This window comes from Medicago truncatula, chromosome 2 (genome assembly GCF_003473485.1).
Source record: "Medicago truncatula cultivar Jemalong A17 chromosome 2, MtrunA17r5.0-ANR, whole genome shotgun sequence".
In the NCBI taxonomy this organism is placed as follows: Eukaryota; Viridiplantae; Streptophyta; class Magnoliopsida; order Fabales; family Fabaceae; genus Medicago; species Medicago truncatula.
This window is the reverse complement of record NC_053043.1, coordinates 37,936,355-37,955,271: the sequence shown is the minus strand read 5'-3', so window position 1 is coordinate 37,955,271 and position 18,917 is coordinate 37,936,355. Positions and strand designations below refer to the sequence as shown.

The window sequence follows — 18,917 nt, the reverse complement described above, 5'->3', positions numbered from 1 at the left end:
TTTACGATACTATCTAAATTGTGCAAACAATCTATTAACCATGACGTCCCCATTAAAAAGAACAATCTAACTAAAACCATATCGAAATGCATACACGCTCAAATACGATACTACAACCACTCAAATCAATAATCTTAACCACAATAGCTAAAAAATCCTACCATAGAAACACAAATTAATTGTAATATTATATTCAAAGAATTAAATCAGATTAAATTAATATCCATTTGCAATGATTTTGTTATTTTTTGCATCCACTTGCTATATCCTTCTCCACTTTCCCGTATTGACCAATATCATCCAAGTACTACCCGTATAATACCTTTCCCATATAATTCTACAAAGCTACTCTATTTATGTAAGTTACAAAAGCTACTGTATAAGTTTGTCTTATTTTTTAATTTTATTTTTCTATATATATGTTGCCTTTGCTCAAGTCGAACCGACCGGTAACGCTCACGCATTTGTATTTGTCATCTTCTCTTGTTTACAAAATTGATCACCTCTTACGACACATCCATAGAATCATACCTCTAATATATAACACTAGTATTAGTATTAGTATTGTGTATCGTAACCAAGTTCCCAAAAAATAGTTAATAAATTAAAGTTTTATGTTGTTAAAAAATACACCCTATATCCCAAGTTCAACCGATAATACTCACACGTGTGTCTATTTGTCATGTTGACTGCAGATTGGGATTCTCTCTATTTAAAATTCTCTAAGTTTTCTCATGTGAAATCTCAACCATCAATCATGAGAGAGAAAGTGAGAATTAAATTATAATGAAAGTAGTTGTAATATTTTAATTGGTAAAGATTGAAAATGGAGAAAATTTGAGAAAATTTTCAATGGAGAGGATCCGAATCCGTTGACTGCATCTTCTATTGTTTAGAAAACCTAATACCCCTTGGGAATGCTCCAAGGATCATACCTGTAATATATGACATTAGTATTGTGTGTAGAGTTTCTATTATGTGAAAGATCTAAGAATTTTTAACATACTCTCCAAGTTGCAGAAGCATAATAAACGTTTATGTATAAGTTATTTTTTGCAAGAAAAGATGTGTTATAAAGAACCAAAATGACTTTTGTATTAAGTTATAAAATATTTATCATAAAATATCTTAAGAGAGACGATTGTTTGTCAAAATAAGTTATTTTATAAGCTATATTCGTAAGTTCTCGCAAACAACTTATGTATATTTTATAAACTATTTTCATTATAACTCTCATAAACAATGATGTTATTATGTCACTAGATAAATGCAAATAAGTTAAGCTAAACAAACATTAGATCAATATACAGTTCTTATTTAGGAATTATGATATTAGAGCTATACGATTAACTTTAAGTCATAATAATACACAGCCAAAAAAAGGTAAAATAAAACACTGCTGAAAAACAAATTGGAACATTGGAACTCAAACTTCAAAGTGCACTTCATTTGTTTTTCTTAACTCGATCTGCAGTCGCAGTTGCCATGGATGCTCCCATGCCACCAGGTACACTATTTATAACTCCAGGGTTTTCATTATCCACCTGTGTTTTCACAAGTTGCACTTTAAAAAAAAAGTATCAAACGTGATTTTTGAAACATACATGCTAACAATAAACATGTACAACATAGTATATGACATGTTTACGTACCATTGAATCATTTGACCTAGCATACTCATTTTGGTTCCCAGCAAACCGAGGATTCATGGCACCACCACCTTTGTTACTTATAAAATCAATGTCTTTTGTTGCTCCCACTTTAGGAGCTTGAGCTGAGGCAGGATTAGGATCACCTTCGTCTTCCATTTCATCGCCAGCCATATTCCCTTTTGCCCTATCTGCATCTTCCACAAACTTCCCTAGGACCTGTTCCATTAATAAATTGAAGTACATATATAGATGTAATAAATTCTTTTAAGTATATACCCTAAAGTTCTTGATAAATTGTACTTGTGCTTGTACATTTGTGACGAGAATAATTGTTTCAAAATATATTGTGACAATAATTATTATTTTTCTCAAAATAATAAATAACTTTTTTTTAAAGAAAAAGAATAATTAACAAGTTATATATTTTTTAAATCTCTATCTCCGATTTAAGGACCAATTTAAATCCAATTCCATTAGTGAAGGTCAATTAAAGTCGGAGCAAAACTTTATATGGACTAAAATGATCCACATAAATTGGTATTGGAAAGGTCTTGAGAGTAGTACCCTCTGAAATCTAAATCATAATTAACAAAAAAATTGTTAGTATTCTAGTGATTGAAATTTCACATCTGAATACCGTAATATCCTTATCAACCGAGAGATCTCTATGGGACCATTATTAATTATTTATATTAATTATATAAAACAAAAATTATGTATATAATATAGTTCAAAAAATTGCCTGTCCACCAAGAGTCTCAGTGATGACACGTTTGCCCCCATCATAAGTTTCTGAAACAGCAACACCTTCATTTCTTGCAATGTTTGTAGCAGTGTTATGTTTGATGAAACCAGCATCCTCATTTTTTTGGGCAGCAGAAGTCATGAGAGAAGCAGGCCCATCTTTTCTAGTCTGGCCAAATGTTCTATATTCTGCAGATTGCATGGTAGCAGCATCTCTTGGTGCAATGGGTTGTGATGATAACTCACCAGACACATTGAACACATCACCGTATTTTATTGGTTCTTGCTCATGTCTCCTTGGTTGTTCCTGACTCATGATGATATTATTGTTACCAAAACTGCTCTTAAAAATAAGTGATTTTATGTTTATTTTTTGGTTTTGTGAATTTTCTTTGTTAGGAGTGAAGGTGCGTGACATTGATACGGTGAGAGTTATATTCATTGCATTGCAAGCGGTTAAGGACACAACCGCATGTTCAAATAGCGACAGGTGGAGAATACATGGCAAGTTCTCAATAAGAATCAAGATGTTTCTTCATATGGCATGCATTGAGAAAAAGAGTGATTCGTTGATACAATATAGTATCGTATCAAAAAGAAAAAAAAATTGAACCTAGGCGTATAAGACATAAATTTAAAGTCTTATGAACTTAACTCAGTTGATAAGAATAATACATAAATATAAATATTGATAAGGTTTAAACTCCGAACACAAAAAAAAAAAACATAAATTTAAAAATGAGTTCAGTTGAGATGCTTGATAAAATAATCATATTGTCACGTAAATCTACACTGTAACTTTTTTAAAAAAATAATATACTCAACTCTTATAGATGTGGAAAATATTATTTACCAAATATTTTCCTTCAACATTGAATGCAAGCAAAAAGAGTGATATTTATCAATTGTGATTGGTATATATGGTTAAACCTTCTACTCATATCAGTTGTGACTTTAGTTTTAGTACGGAATTATATAATTGTTAGATTATATGTTAATTCTGCATCAAATTTTCAATGAAATTGGAAGTTTTTCCTGATCTTATACATGTTGAACCAAAGAATTGATTTATGAATTTTGAGAGAGAATAGAGAGCAGAAGAGAGAAGAGATTAGAGATAACTTATGGAAGAAATTAAACTACTTATATATTATTTTGAAATAATATCTAATACAAACGCATATGAGAGCTAAACTTTGTATAGCCCATATTATATATTATGAGAGCAACTTGAGAAACATGTTATCTCTTATGACTAATTTTCTAACTAACTTCAAACCATGAATTAACACTTCTAACAATACAAAATGTACCTTCTCTAATCTAAATTTTCTCTTATAAAAAAAATGTGATATTTGATTGACCAAACTCTAAAATAAGGCTTCCTGAAAGACTAATAGAGAATACAAAAACAAAAACAAAAAAATCAGTTTACAAGTCCGAAGGATTCAAGGTTGAAGACTCAAATCAAGTGGAACTAAAAAAAATTGTTAAATTTAATCAATTGTCAATATTCATTAAAAATAAAAATGAGAATATTTACACCTTATATAGGTACAATCTCTCCATCCCCTACTTCTTATATCTAGGTACCTTATATAGGTACGATCTTTCCATTCCCCTACCTCTCATATTTAAGGTATCATGTTTTCCGCAATGGTGTTTAATACTGAAATTTTGGATTCAGATCCTCTCCTTTTATTCACTCTATTTTTCTCTCTTCTTCCTCGATTTGTGTCTATCTCGATATATTTTAGAGAGAAAATTAAATAAAGATGAACAAGAGAGACAAAGAATATCAAGAGATAGATACATTTTAGAAGGATCAGAGATACTTGATTGAAAGGAGAGAATCAAAAATGTGAAATTCGTTTGACTAGTTATCGGTGAATTTTGAATAGCAGATTAAACTGGTCTTAATTTCTTCTTTGTTAAGAATAAATCTTATTTTCTTAACTTCTTTTTAAGAAAATCTTATTTACAACACTACACATCTTACATCCCGACCACCGTGGATTCTAATATTAAATTTTTAATTATTATAACATGAAAAAATCTTAAATATGAATTATTGTCATTGATAATATCAAAAGTAAAACTAAGTCCATTAAAATCATATTACCATCTGTGAATACATTTCAAATGTAGATCATAAATTCAGCATTTTACGGGACAATTTGTAAAATATATTTTAGTATGAAACACAATCATATAAATTTCCCTAAAATATATTTTATCAGTAATATTAATTATTCATTGACATGTGTGTTCAAAAGACAATTCAATTGGCATTCATGAAACTCCACTTGATAAGGATTTAAAAAACTAATACCATCAAGTTGGATTGATAATACATTTACATCCAAAGAACCCTTTGTCAAAAAGGTAAAATTTGCATTTTTACCTAAAGAAATAAAAGAACAAAAAAGCTAAACTAAACATTGCTGGAAAACAAAATATATTAAACTTAAACCCCAAGGGAACTATTTATATATAATTTCAGTATTTCTATTAGACAGCCCTTAGTCCTGCATGCTTGGAATTTGCATCCTTAGTCCCTTTTGCCCCATCTGCATCTTCCTCGTACTTCCCCAGGACCTGTTCCATTAAAGAATAAACATGCAATTCAATATCTCAAATATTATTATTTTTTTCTAAAAAAAGAAGAGCATTTGAAATAACAAATTAAATTAATTGGCCTAGCTATTCTTGCATGTCTAAGAAGTATATATATTCAAATCAATCAAAGATTTCAAAATAACTTTAAACATTTTTAAAAAAAATTATGTTTTTAAATATTGTTAAAAGGTATGAATGCTTATTTATAAGTATTAGGTCAGACCGAAAAAAATATTGAAATTGTTATACAGATTAACGTGACCAAAGTTACGAAACCCAGCTCCTCCATTTGCGTGTGTGAATTTTTAATGATTATTGTCATTTATTTATCTATCAAAGAAATAAATATTTGCCTGTCCACCAAGGGTCTCTGTGATAACACGTTTGCCTCCATTATTAATTTCTGAAACAGCAACACCTTCATTTCTTGCTATATTTGTTGCAGTGTTATTATCAATGAAACCAGCATCCTCATTCTTTTGAGCAGCAGAAGTCATGAGTGAAGCAGGCCCATCTTTTCGAGCATGGTCCAATGTTCTATCTTCTGCTGATTGCATGGTTGCAGCATCTCTTGGTGCAATAGGCTGTGATGATAAATCACCAGACACGTTGAATATATCACCGTATTTTATTGGTTCTTGCTCAGGTCTTCGTGGCTTCTCTTGACTCATGATGAGGAGATTAATAACAGCTTATTCTCAAACAAAAGTGATTCTATCTTTCTTTTTTTTTCTTTTCTTGATTTTGCTTGCTTAAGGGGTGAAGTGATTATTTATATATACTCGTATCATATTGTGACACTGTCACACTGACACGGATAAAGTTATGTTCATTGCATCGTAACTAAGCGGTGAAGGACACTATTGTAGGTGCATGTTCAATATGGGACAGGTGGAGAATACATGATAAGTTCTCAATCAGGATTCTTCTTTCCTTGTGTCAAGATGTTTCTTGATATGGCATATAGACAATTTATTTTGCAGTAGCAGACTAATTAACTATGTCAATGCATTGAGAAAGAGAGTGATTCATTGATACAATATAGTATAGTATCAAATAGAAAGAAAAAAATGAGACCTACATAAATTTAAAAATGAGTTCAATTGAGATGCCTTGTAAAATAATTTTGTATCGTATAGGTATAATTCAATGAAAAAAAACTCATCATATTGTCACGTAAATCTACACTATAACTGTTTTTTTTTTTAAATAATATACTCAATTCTTATAGATGTGTAAAATATTTCTTTTTTCTCTTTAAAAATAGTAAATATTTATACAAATATTTTCCTTCCATGTTGAATACAAGCACAAAGAGTGATATTTATTAGTCACAATTAATTGGCACATACGGTTAGACCTTTTACTCACATCAGTTGTGACTTTGGTTTGAGCACGGAATAGTACAATCGTCAGATTATATGTAAATTCTCCTACAAATTTTCAATGAAATTGCTTGTTTTATAAGTGTTAGAACAAATGGATTGATTTGTGAATTTTGAGAGTGAATAGAGAGGAAAAGAGAAAAGATATTACAGAGAGTTTGTAGGAGAAATCAAACCTGTATATTATTTTGGGAAAATCTCTAATACAAACACATACATGCAAGCTAAACTATTTATAGTCTACATTACTTGTTATGCAAGTTACTTGGGAAACATGTTATCGCTTATAGCTACTTTTCTAACAAATTTTCCTAACTTTTTTTTGGGGAACAAATTTTCCTAACTAACTTCTAACAATGCGAAATTTCCCTTCACTAATCCAAATTTTCTCTAATAAAAAAAATGTGATATTTGATTGTCCAGTCTCTAAAATAAGGTTTTTTTGGAAGACTAAGTCGGAGAATACAAAACAAAACAAAATCACTTTACAAGTTCGGTGGATTTTAGGTTGAAAACTCAAAAAAAAAATTGTTAGATTTAATCAATTGTCTATATTCATTAGAAAAAAAATGAGAATATTTATGCATTCAAACGTACAATCATGCCCCTTCCCCTGCCTCTCTCATATCTAGGGTACAGTGTTCTTTGCAATGGTGTTTAATGTTAAAATTTGGATTTGGATTCTTTCCTTTCATTCACTCTATATGTTTCTCCCTCACCTTCCACAATTTATGTCTATTTCTATATATTTTAAAGAGAATATCATGAGAGAGAGAGAGAGAGAGACTAAGAGATGAATACATTTTTGAAAGAGGGAAAGGAGAGACTGATTGAAAGGAGGGGATCCAAAATATGAAATTTCACAAAGTCTATATATGTTTCCATTGAAGGATAAACTACCTTCTTTTTCCTTTTATATAAGGGTCGTTGTTATGCAGTGAATTCATTTGACCAGCAACTGGTGAATTGTAAATAGCAGATTGGATTGATCTTAATTTGTTCTTTGTTAACTATACATTCAAACTGATTTATGAATCAATAAGTTTCACTATTAGATCAAATAAGATGTTGCAAGACTTATGAATCAAATGGTGAAAAATAAATTTGTACATGGGGCAACACTAATTTACTTGTTCACATTAGACAAAATATGCCTTAAATGGATGACAAACAAAAGAAAAGTATTGTTGGAACACATATACAATTTATGCCAAAATGCACTTTTGATCTCTCCTATTTTCAAACAAATAAAATTTTGTTCCGCCAGAAACAAGGAAGCTTGAATCTTGATATTGAACCCTCCTCTTTTTTCTTATGTTAATTTGGTCTTTCTATCAAAATCAATCCTTAAGCATAGCAAATCCCTTCACTCATAAGGGCCTTAAACATTCGCATAATTAATATGCACATACAGAAGCGAATATAACTTCAAAAGAGAGACCACAAATATATGATTATGGAAGATGTCATGTATTAGATTAGTACTAATAATTTATAGTAACACAACATAACATTCATTGACACCAAAAACAATATAACATTTACAACAAGCTTCCTGCAATCAAATAATAGACTCAGCCAAGTGAAAGGAAAAAATATATATTCACTTTTTAACATTGAAAGGAATGAACAAGCAGTAGAATGATACCAAAATTATCTTACTGACAAGCCAGTTTGGTGCCGAAGCTAGTTAAGCAAATGGCGAACGCATGGAAGGCGGATAAGGGCTGTCTATAGTACATGGTGAAAGTATCACCTCCTACTTTACAAAACTGGAGAAGAACTGTTTCTTCATCTCCTTTCCCTCCTGGTTGGCTTTGGTCCACAGTAGCAACCAGCTGAAAGTTCTTCACTGATGCCACTGTCATATCCTTTCTCTCATGGAAGTTCAAGAACCAGCACTCCAATTGCTCGTTCCACATTGGAGCTTTGTTCTTCAAGATTGTGTAGGCAGAAGAAGTAGCTTGTTCTTTACAGTGCATCGTATGGTTGTCGAAAGACTTGCTGTCTGAACTTTCGCATATTGATGACACAGGAGACTTCAGAGAGCAAATCATTCGTCGTGGTCGTTTAGGTTTCAAAAGGCTGAATTTTTTGTAGGAGATGTTCCCTGCCTCGACGTTACCAGCAGGAAATTGAGGGCTTATCTGTTTGCTTGCAAAACGCCGGCTTGTTCTGTCACTTGATGGTTTGGCACCAGCCGAGGCGTCATAAATTGTGAAGTTTGCTTCAAGAAAATCTGAACTGTGAAGACATTTCAGCAACTAAATGATCAATACTCCAGACAAAGCAAAAGATTGTTGAGAACAAATTCAATAAATGGTTTTTCTTTCCTGAATGAGGATAATTTTACTTTCTGTTACAAGAAATCTTTACCTTAGCTTGCCAACATAAGCATTACTTCCTTGTGAAAAGTCATTGGCATCGAGCGATATAACATACTCAGTATGCGTAACAAACCGATATCTTCTAGCTGCTAATAGGAACTTCCCGTTATCTGTTAATGCTGGTGATTTGAAAAAAGGAATCATAAGTTGTGCAACATCATTAAGTTATAGTTGTTGAAATAATCAGAAAAATAAGCATTGTTCATTCTCCATTTGAAATTTTAATCATTATCGTAGTTATAACCAAATAATCCTTTTGCCAAAACAGTACTTACTTACATGGAGTAAGGGCAAGATAGAGGTAAAATGTGGAGGTCTTCTTATTCCAATTTACAACACAGTGGTGGGGAAGGTCGCGTGGCCCTGGCTGGAAGCCATCAAAACCAAGGTTGTCAAAATCGATAGTTTAAGTAAACTCAATTTGCCTACGTGAAATTAACTCGTAGACTTGTATGAGTTTACCTAATATTAAAATAATATATGACCTATATACTTAATAAATGCATCAATAATTCAAAATCAAACTATTAAAGAAGAAAAGGAATTGAGTTTAAAAATTGAGATGAAAAAAGAAGAGATAAAAAAGTTCTTCAAAAAATTTCTGATAGTTTAAGAGTTAACAAATTCACTACGAGTCCATCCGAGTAAGCTTGGTTTCATTTTCAAGTTAACTTAATTGGAGTTTATAGTCGAGTCAACTCAAAATTGATACCTAAACATACGATCCTACGAGTTAACTCGTGATTTTAACAACCTTTATCAAAACATAACAAGATTGTCAAACTCCAACTCTAATTGAACAAAATGTTAGTCTACATTATGAAGAAAAATAATGTATTATTACATCCAAATTTTTCATGATCCATAAATTATTCAAGAGAGAAAAATAAAATGAATTCATTATGTTGCAGGACCTGTTTAAGACAAGAAGGGAAAGTTATTTTGCCGTTAAGAGAAGGTGACCCTACGACCTCACGTGTGATATCTCTCCACCGTTTGCAAACGCAGGCGCAAGCGACGACGTTTCGACGATGCGGCCATTGTTCTCCGATGACATCAACTCGTTTAATGATATCCGCAAGAACTTCTGGAAGCATGGTAGACCAATCAGTTTTGTCCTCTGATTCACTACCAACGGTGTCATCGTTGGTAGCATTGAGAGCCTTAACATTGCTGAAGTATCTGAATAATTTAAGAGATCGAAAGAGCTTCATAAGACATGTATAATGATAATGTTTCTATTACTTAGGGCACAAGAGAGAGCGATAACAAAAGAATAAGATAATAATAGTTCTATTACTTGGGCACGAGAGAGAGAGAGAGAGAGAGTGTGTTGTTTTTACATTGGGAGAGATCCGAGAAGAGAGAGTGGTAAAGCGTTGAATGAGTGGATCGTGAGGTTAGCAAAGTGTTAGGGTGCCAATGTTTGCTCAAGTTGGTGGGAAATTTTATTGATATTATATTATCAACAAAGTTGAGTGATTATGGAATGTGGAGCAATCTTTTAAACAATTTTTACGGTACAATGAAAAATTCAACCAAGTTGTTTTTTTTTTAAGAAAAATATTATTTTTTTATCATTTACAATTATAACAACAAAATCTTATTTATCAAAAATATTGGCAAAATATTTTTTTTTTATTATCATAGTAAATATTGATTATTTTTAAAAAAAAATGTAAATATTTAGTATACGATTCTTATAGATAATGAAATGATGTTTTTTCTTATAAAATGATATTTTATATAATATATAAATCGACAAATAGCTATTTATTTCAATAAGTGATCGGTAATATGCTGATTTAGGAAGCAAGTATACCAACACGTGCGTTTGGATCGAGGGTTTAGGAGGGGAAGGGAAGGGAGGGCTCACTTTTAATTTTTAAATTACAAACAATGTAAAATGTTTTTTTTTTTTTAAATAAATTAAGTGTTTTTGAAGTATTATATGATCATTTATCATGTTATTAATTCAATTTTAAAAAAATCATTTTACTTTAAAAAAAAAAAATAAACTCTCCCCTTCCTTCCCCTCATAAACCCTCCATCCAAACTCACTTTTAAATTTGCGAGTAAGTTTGTATGATACACTCGTTACACTTCAATGTGCGAGTGAATTTGTGGTACACTTTAATGTGCGGTACACTTCATAAAAATATCATTCTAGATTAGTTGTGACGTTTTATTGAGGACACACTCATTACACTTTTGATATAGATGAATGTTTGAGGATCGTGTTGCAACTGTTGAAAGATGGAGTTTGACTGTTTGAGGAAATGAATTTCTTTAGACATGTAATTGATATGTAAGCACAGTGGTGTCTTCGTCTAAGATTGGTGCATTGTGAAATGTGATAGTTTACGTTCTGTAATTTTCTTGGACTAGAAGATGATTTATTGAAGATTTCGCTTATGGTGCAGATATTAGGAAAGAGCAAGACTGGTAAACGAAGATGGTGTTGGAAGTTGAACCCAGGATAAAATGCTCCATATAACAATAGAAAAGAACAATTTGATGCATTTTTCTACATAAACTTAGTCATTCCGATTAATTATTTCATTATACATTTACTGTTTGTTAGTTCAATATGTACAAGTTCGTAGAACTTTTGTTTGTAAATTTTATTGCAGTGTCATGAGCTATCCACATCTGGACAGAGACCACAAATATATGACTATGGAAGACGTCATGTTGTATTAATATTAGTAATTAGTAATAATGTAACATTTACAACAAGCTTCCTACAATCAAATTATACTCAGCCAAGTGAAAGGACAAAAAAAAAACTATTCACTTTATAACATCCAAGGAATAAATAAGCATAATGATACTAAAATTATATTACTCACAAGCCAGTTTAGTGCCAAAGCTAGTTAGGCAAATGGCAAACGCCTGGAAGGCGGACAAGGGCTGCCTATAGTCCATGGTGAAGGTATCGTCCCCTACTTTACCAAACTGGAGGAGAACCGTTTCTTCATCTCCTTTCCCTCCCGGTTGGCTTTGGTCCACAGTAGCAACCAGCTGAAAGTTCTTCACAGATGCCACTGTCACACGACCATGGAAGTTCAAGCACCAGCACTGCAAATGCTCGTGCCACCTTGGAGCTTTGTTCTTCAAGATTGTGTGCGCAGAAGCAGCATGTTCTTTACTGTGCATCTTTTGACCATCAAAAGACTTGCTATCTGAACTTTCACCCACTGATGGGACAGGAAACTTCAGTGAGCACATCATCCTCCTTGGCCCTCTTGATTTCAAAAGGTTGAACTTGTAGGAGACATCCCCTGCCTCGAAGTTACCAGCAGGAACTTGAGGACTTATCTGTTTGCTGGCAAAACGTCGGCTAGCTCTTGCACATGATGGTTTGGCACCATTATGGGGCGGCTGGCTGTCGTAAATTGTGAAGTTGGTGCCAAGAAAGTCCGAGCTGTGAAGACAGTTCAGCAACTAAATGGTCAGTAGTACTCGGGATAAATTAAAAGATTGACCAGAAATTCAATTAATGGTTTTTCATTTAAAAAAATAAAACTAAGCAAATTAGCAGACAATCTCCAAGCTATGAACACAGATTTCAGCATAGATTTCAATACAAGCAGCAAATTTGTTGACCAACATACACATCAAGAGTTTTTGTATAGACAAGGCTAAGAGGGTTTTAATTAATAGAATTTCAACAATATTATGTAGCTTTGGGTGTAAATAGAGGATGATACTTAACTATAGTTTAATATAAAGAAAACAAACATACAAACTGCAAATTAAGATCATTTGCAGTGCTTTGGATTTTTAAAATCAATGAACTTTGCTCTTAGATCTTTTTAGGAGCAGTTTTGATGTAAAAAACAATGCCGTAATCCATCCTTTAGATTGAGTAAGTTCCTTTTTATTTTTCTTGTGGTTGAGGATTTGGAAAAAACACAAACTGTAACTCATCGGTTCCTTGAATGTGCCAACACAAAGTTCTAATTCTCAGTTTCTCACCAAGGCAGTCTCAAAAGAGAAAATAAAAGGTCTAGTTTAATGGCAAATGTAGCAATAAGTTGATGCATTTTGAAAACACTATATAAAGGTAAACAATGGCAGTATCTTACATAAACACCATACCGTTCAACAAAAGGATAAGAAAGCAAGCAAAAGAGACACATAAGCCACTTTTTATTTCTTTTCTGGAAGCAAATAACTTTTTGTTGTAAGAAATTTTTACCTTAGCTTGCCAACATAAGCATTGCTTCCTTGTGATAAGTCATCAGCATCAAGCGATATAGCATACTCAGTATGGGTACCACACCTATATCTTCTAGCTGCTAATAGAAATTTCCCTTTATCTGAGAATGCTGGCGATGGGCAGAACATGAAATAGGGGCAGGGGAATAAAAAAGCATTAACTCCCAAAACATCAAAGAAAATGTAAAATAAAAATCATAAATTGTTCAATAATCAGCAAGTTATAACTGTTGAAATGAAAAATAAGCCTTGTACTAACTATCATCATTTTAAATTTTAATCATTATCGTAGTTACAATCAACTACTCGACAAATTACATTACATAGGTTTATTAAAATCCCGCATAATATTCTGATTTATTAATGTTAGAAAAACTCACAAGTTCTTTCAACCAAAGAAGATTCAAACTTTGACGTCCTTCAAACATAATTTTACTGTAAATAATGTCACATTGTCACTTCCATTAATTTGTCAAGAATTGGAATTCTATAGCTCTATTTGATTTTTCATGTGACAACCACATAACTATCCTACAAAGGAATATTCATTATACTACAGGAGAAGAGAAAGGGTAACTGAAAAACATAGAGCAAACTGCTGCTGGCCTGTATCAGGATCAGCAATTTTCCTAGACCTGGGTCTACATAAAAGCTATGTCGCATATTAATCAACAAGAAATGCAAATTATGCAATGTTGAATTCTAAGTGAAACAGAATTAATGTCAATACCTACAAATTATTAAATTAGAAAATTAGTATATCCAGATTTATATAACGAGAATTCCTTAATGTTCTTTCTCAGCAGAAAAGCAAAAATGCTCTTTACAACTTCTAAGAAATATGAGATGCTGCAAGACCAAAAGATGATAGAATTAAGTAACCAAGGACACCATGCTTAAATGCAAATAATCCATCTAACTGCCAACATATCAGAGTATGCTTTCAAACAACCTCTGCTTTGAGGCTGGCTTAGCCACACATGAAATCTCCCCCTTATATGTTAATGAAATTTCTTCTTTAAATATATGATCATACACTTCAACAAGTATAGATCCTTCGACTTCAATCTCTGAAAACATTTCTGATTATTGTTTGTTCATACACATAACTCATTATTGAAAGACTTAAAGTTTCACTTTTCTTAAATTTGGGAAACCAAACCAGTGTTATCAATTGGCAGACTGTAGTGGAAATCCAAAAATCCACCATATTGAGCCACCACAAAACGGCATGGTGCCACCATGGCCGATATTTCACAACACTAAACCAAACTAGTTAGGAATAGGATGAGTAAATTGAACAAGGTAGGTCTTCCATACATTGACTGAAGCAAGTCATCTTGGAGTATTGGACTAAGTCTGGTCAACTGACTGGTCAGAACCATGAGGTTTGACAAATATATTTAGTTTTCATTTATAAAATGAACAGAAGTCATTTCACACGTTGACCAACAACAAAGCTCTTCTTTGTTTTGATACCCCACAAGTAATGTTTGCCAAGTCAATAAGGAAAATATTGAGCTATACATTTGACCAATGAGATGTTTCGCAGATCTAGTCTATATACATATACCATTAGACTTTATAAGATCAACATTGTACCCCATAGGAAGATAAAAGGATAGCATACAACTCGGTTCATAATTAATTTTCAACCATATATAAAAACAGGCAAAAAAAAAACATTTTACCAAAACAGTACTTACATGATGTAAGGGCAAGATAGAGGTAAAATGTGGAAGTCTTCTTACTCCGCTTTATAAGACAATGATGGGGAAGATCACGTGGTCCTGGCTGTAAGTCATCAAAACATAACAAAATTGTCAAACTTCAAACCCCCGAAATCAACTTATGTCCCATTCAATACAAACCAGATATTTACAGGCCACCAATTGAAGAAAATGTTAATCAACACTATGTAAAATCACTACAAGCAAAGAAAACATTCACCATAATCAATTACCATCCTTTATTGAAGAAAGTATTGCAAAAATAAACCATTAAATTGATTTTGGTATTATTAGCAGGTTTTAGATTAGAAATGAGTTTTCCTCGAGAATTGGTTCTAACGTGAAGCAATGGAATGTTAGTTTTTGCCCCCTAACGCGATTTTTACACTCAAATTTATTGTTCAAACATAAATCATTTTATCCTAAAATCACTTTTTTAAGATAAAATGATTTATGTTCCTTGATTCCTAAACACTATTCTTCGGTCTTTTGCACATCAAACACATAAAACTACAATAAACCAATACTAATAACCTGTTTAACAAACACCTTATTAATGTAACAAAACACCTTACTATTCAACTACTGATGCAATTTCCCAAGTAGTATTAAGACATTATCAAATAGCTTCCATGGCTAATGCAAATATCCCAAAATCACTAACTAACTAACAATCCTCACAACAAAAACATAATTAACCACTCACCAATAAACCCTTTTACTACTAACACTAATTGAACCATTCTGCTGTATCTTCAACAAGTAAAACCATAATTAATCTCATAATCATTTCCTAAAACAATTAATAAATTCAAGAAATTATTAGTACCAAGTGCAAACCTACTTTCAAAAGCGCTAAATCTAAACAAAACAAAACAAAAAAAAATCATTTTTTTTTCAAAACCATAAATTATTCTAAGTTCTAACTAATTAAAAGCATAAACAAATTAAACCAAACCCAAAGTACCTGTTTAAGACAAGAAGGAAAGGTGATTGTGCCGTTACGTTGAGGTGACTTAACGATCTCACGTGTAATATCTCTCCACCGTTTACACACGCAGGCACAAGCGACGACGTTTTGACGGTGCGGCCACTGTTCCTCGGCAACGTCGACTCGTTTAATTATCTCTGCAAGGAGATCCGGTAGCATCGTAGACCAATCAGTTCCATCCGCCGATTCACCGCCGGCGTCTCTCCGGTCATCGGCGACGGTGTCGATAGATTGAACCTCCTTGAAGGATTTTGAGTATTTACGAGATCGAAATACCTTCATTAACGACATGTGTAGTAGTATTGGTTTTATGAATTAGGGTTCGAGAGAGAGAGAGAGAGAGAGTTTTAAGTTTACAGAGAGAAAGAGAAAGAAGGTTAAGGAAAGAGTGTGTGAAAGGGTGGAGAGGCTTTGTTGTTGAATTGAAATGTTGTGTTGTAATAAGACGATTATGACTTTGTCTAAGCTGTAATTATTACATTAATTACCATTTTTATCGGAGTAGTGTGTTTTTGACTCATTTATCTATTCTAATCAAACCTTTTTTTTTTTGTGCACTATTTTCGTATCTTACCTAGGAAGACTTGATAGATTGTTGGAATTTTGGGGTAGATACTTGACAAGTAGTGCTATTTATGTTTTTGCTCAAAGTTGGTTGGAAATTTGATGGATTGAACCTACGCTTTACTATAAAATAAAGTCTACTTTAGTTGTTTATTGACTTTTTCTTCAATGAGAAAGTCTTTTTTAAAATATTTTTCAACTCATGTTTGCAATATTTTTTACCAAATGTATCCAATCTATTGGATGAGAAATGATATTCGAACAACCAGTTTTTGACAATTTTTGTGACAACTTTCTCTCTCAAACTCACATTTTCTTTTTACTTTATCTTTCTATCGTTTTGGTTTTCGTGTAACTACCTGAATTTCTTTGTAAATTTTAGTTGTTCAAGAAGTTGTCCAAAGAAAGAGTTGTTCAAATAACATTCCTCCTATTGGATATATTGGATGGATACATGACTTTCTAAATATTACTCTCTCCGTCCCTAAATAAGTGACATATTTGTAAAAAAAAATTGTCCCAAAATACTTGACCTTCTCAAATTTTAAAGCAAAATTTGACAATTTTACCCCTTATAATTGCTTGTATGGTCTCCATGTAAAAAAAGTGTGTCAGCTCCATTGAGAGTGCATTAGTGGTTAACGTAAAGCAATCAAACTTTGGCTAAGGATTTAGATTGGTGCATTAAAGGTTGGTTTACACTACAACTAAGGCAATCAGAATTTGGTTTATTGCTACAAGTTTCATGGCATAGGCATATTGGTATCTGATAGCTACGTAGCTTTGGCATGTAGAGCAAAGTTTATTCATTGGTTGTAGTAAAAGCTTGTAGTGGAACAATTAAAGTAATTATTATTTAAAAGTGAAGGTTTAAAAATAATAATAAGGGCAATTTAGTAAAAATATCACTCTCTTTCTTTCATCTTTACACTTTTCTTAATCTGTGTGAAATGGTCAAATAGATCACTTATTCAGGGACGGAGGGAGTAGTAAAGATTCACTATTTTAAAATCCTTTTTAAAAATATATATTCGTAAGTAAATTTGAGTTTGGTTAGACAACGGTATACTCTAGAAAATATTTGTTTGATATTTTAATTTAATTTAAAATAAATTAATATGATATGATATTGATTAATTAGATCAAAAGAGTACATATTCAATAAAACTGCATAGGTATCAATGGGCATCAGTGTGTTCATTCTTAAAAATTTCAAGTATTTAAAAATGGGTCTTGCTAACCATTGTCATAAGGTAATGGTTAATGATCCCATTAATAGAAACTTTGTCTTGAAAATACAAGTATTTATTTTTTCTTAGCAATCATTACACCACTTTTCGAGGCAAACTTACTTATTTAAGTACTTTAACCAATGCCCTAAGGGCAATGGTTAACATTCTCCTCTAAAAATTAAGTTCTAAACACCTCGGAAGCTACATCATCGTCATTTTTAAAGGGACTCCATCATTTTCAACTTTCAAAATATAAAGTTATAAATAGCTACGTATTTATGATCAAAGGAAATGCTTGCAATATCACTTCATTATTCAATCCATGTTTTGTAACTTGGTGACCAAATTAATTTTATTTTCCTACTTTGATCATAATCTTAACTCTCATTTTACTTTAAACTTTTCATTTAAACTAAGGGTCCGTTTGGTTCAACGGAGGAGAGGGGAGGGGAGGGATTTTAATGGATGGGAGGGGAGGGAAGGGAAGGGAAGGGAAGGGGAGGGATGATATTTTAATTAAACATATGTTTGGTTCAAAGGAGGGAAGGGGAGGGATTTTAATTAAAAATGTGTTTGGTTCACGTGGGGAGGGGAGGGATTTTAAAACTATTTTACAGTTTTACCCTTAAATTTAATTAAATATATTTTTCAAAAACATGTGCAATGCTTATTTAACAATTTTAAATAAATGCAGTTGGTTGAAAATTAGTAATAGAAAAATTGAAAACGGAACCAAAGGACTAGAGCCATGTAAATATGATTCATGCAAACCTGCAATATGGTTAAAAATTTAAGGTTACCAACTCATTTGCAAATGAAGCAAGAAACCATGATTCATTCAAATATGAGTTACATCTTTCGTCGTTGTAAAAAAAGAAGTTATAAAAAAAATTGGAACTTGACTAAAACTTAAATTTCACACGGGAGAGAAATATGTTCATTCATAAACAACACAAATAATTAAAATGAAAATATTCAGTATTCGAAATATTCAAAAACATATTAAATGCAAATAAAATATTCATAAACATTGTAGTATTCAAACTAGCCAGAGACCATTTGCATTATCACCGCTTTGTGCGCTTCCGGTGGACACTGAAGAATCATTCTAAGTTTGTCTTTATCCTTCATGACAGCACAATATATCTTAGGCAATGAATCTTTGTCACACCCACACTCCTTTATTAAATTCCAGGTTTCTTCTCCTGAAATCGGAGGCAACTCATGTTTATGACGTTCTTTCGTTATTTCATTTCCTTCGCGTATTGCTGCATTTCCTTCTCTGAGTGCCTCTGCAACCACATTCATTGACTCTTTAAGTTCAATAATCTCATTTTTTGCCTCTTTGTTTTTAACCACTTTCAGTTTCTTCCTTTTGCCACCACTTGC

The 18,917-nt window shown here is 32.2% G+C and overlaps 4 protein-coding genes across 4 annotated transcripts; all 4 read right to left on the bottom strand.

Moving 5' to 3' along the window:
* Positions 1-1,278: 1,278 nt before the first annotated feature.
* LOC11406225 (late embryogenesis abundant protein D-34) lies at positions 1,279-2,798 on the bottom strand. Its single transcript, XM_003596301.4, has 3 exons — positions 2,395-2,798; positions 1,653-1,868; positions 1,279-1,544 (listed from the first exon to the last, which is right to left on the bottom strand). The coding sequence occupies exons 1-3, from the start codon at positions 2,710-2,712 to the stop codon at positions 1,446-1,448; spliced, it is 633 nt and encodes a 210-aa protein (XP_003596349.2). The 5' UTR covers positions 2,713-2,798; the 3' UTR covers positions 1,279-1,445.
* Positions 2,799-4,664: 1,866 nt separating this feature from the next.
* On the bottom strand, positions 4,665-5,777 carry LOC11405276 (late embryogenesis abundant protein D-34). The gene is made up of 2 exons (XM_003596300.3): positions 5,369-5,777; positions 4,665-4,994 (listed from the first exon to the last, which is right to left on the bottom strand). The coding sequence occupies exons 1-2, from the start codon at positions 5,684-5,686 to the stop codon at positions 4,908-4,910; spliced, it is 405 nt and encodes a 134-aa protein (XP_003596348.1). The 5' UTR covers positions 5,687-5,777; the 3' UTR covers positions 4,665-4,907.
* A 2,184-nt stretch (positions 5,778-7,961) lies between these two features.
* Positions 7,962-10,001, bottom strand: LOC11408400 (tubby-like F-box protein 7). The gene is made up of 4 exons (XM_003596299.3): positions 9,702-10,001; positions 9,067-9,154; positions 8,777-8,906; positions 7,962-8,644 (listed from the first exon to the last, which is right to left on the bottom strand). The coding sequence occupies exons 1-4, from the start codon at positions 9,999-10,001 to the stop codon at positions 8,059-8,061; spliced, it is 1,104 nt and encodes a 367-aa protein (XP_003596347.1). The 3' UTR covers positions 7,962-8,058.
* Positions 10,002-11,476: 1,475 nt separating this feature from the next.
* On the bottom strand, positions 11,477-16,315 carry LOC11406837 (tubby-like F-box protein 7). The gene is made up of 4 exons (XM_003596298.4): positions 15,709-16,315; positions 14,718-14,805; positions 12,992-13,121; positions 11,477-12,214 (listed from the first exon to the last, which is right to left on the bottom strand). Exons 1-4 carry the CDS (start codon positions 16,021-16,023, stop codon positions 11,632-11,634), a joined length of 1,116 nt encoding a protein of 371 aa, XP_003596346.1. The 5' UTR covers positions 16,024-16,315; the 3' UTR covers positions 11,477-11,631.
* Between the last annotated feature and the right edge of the window lie 2,602 nt (positions 16,316-18,917).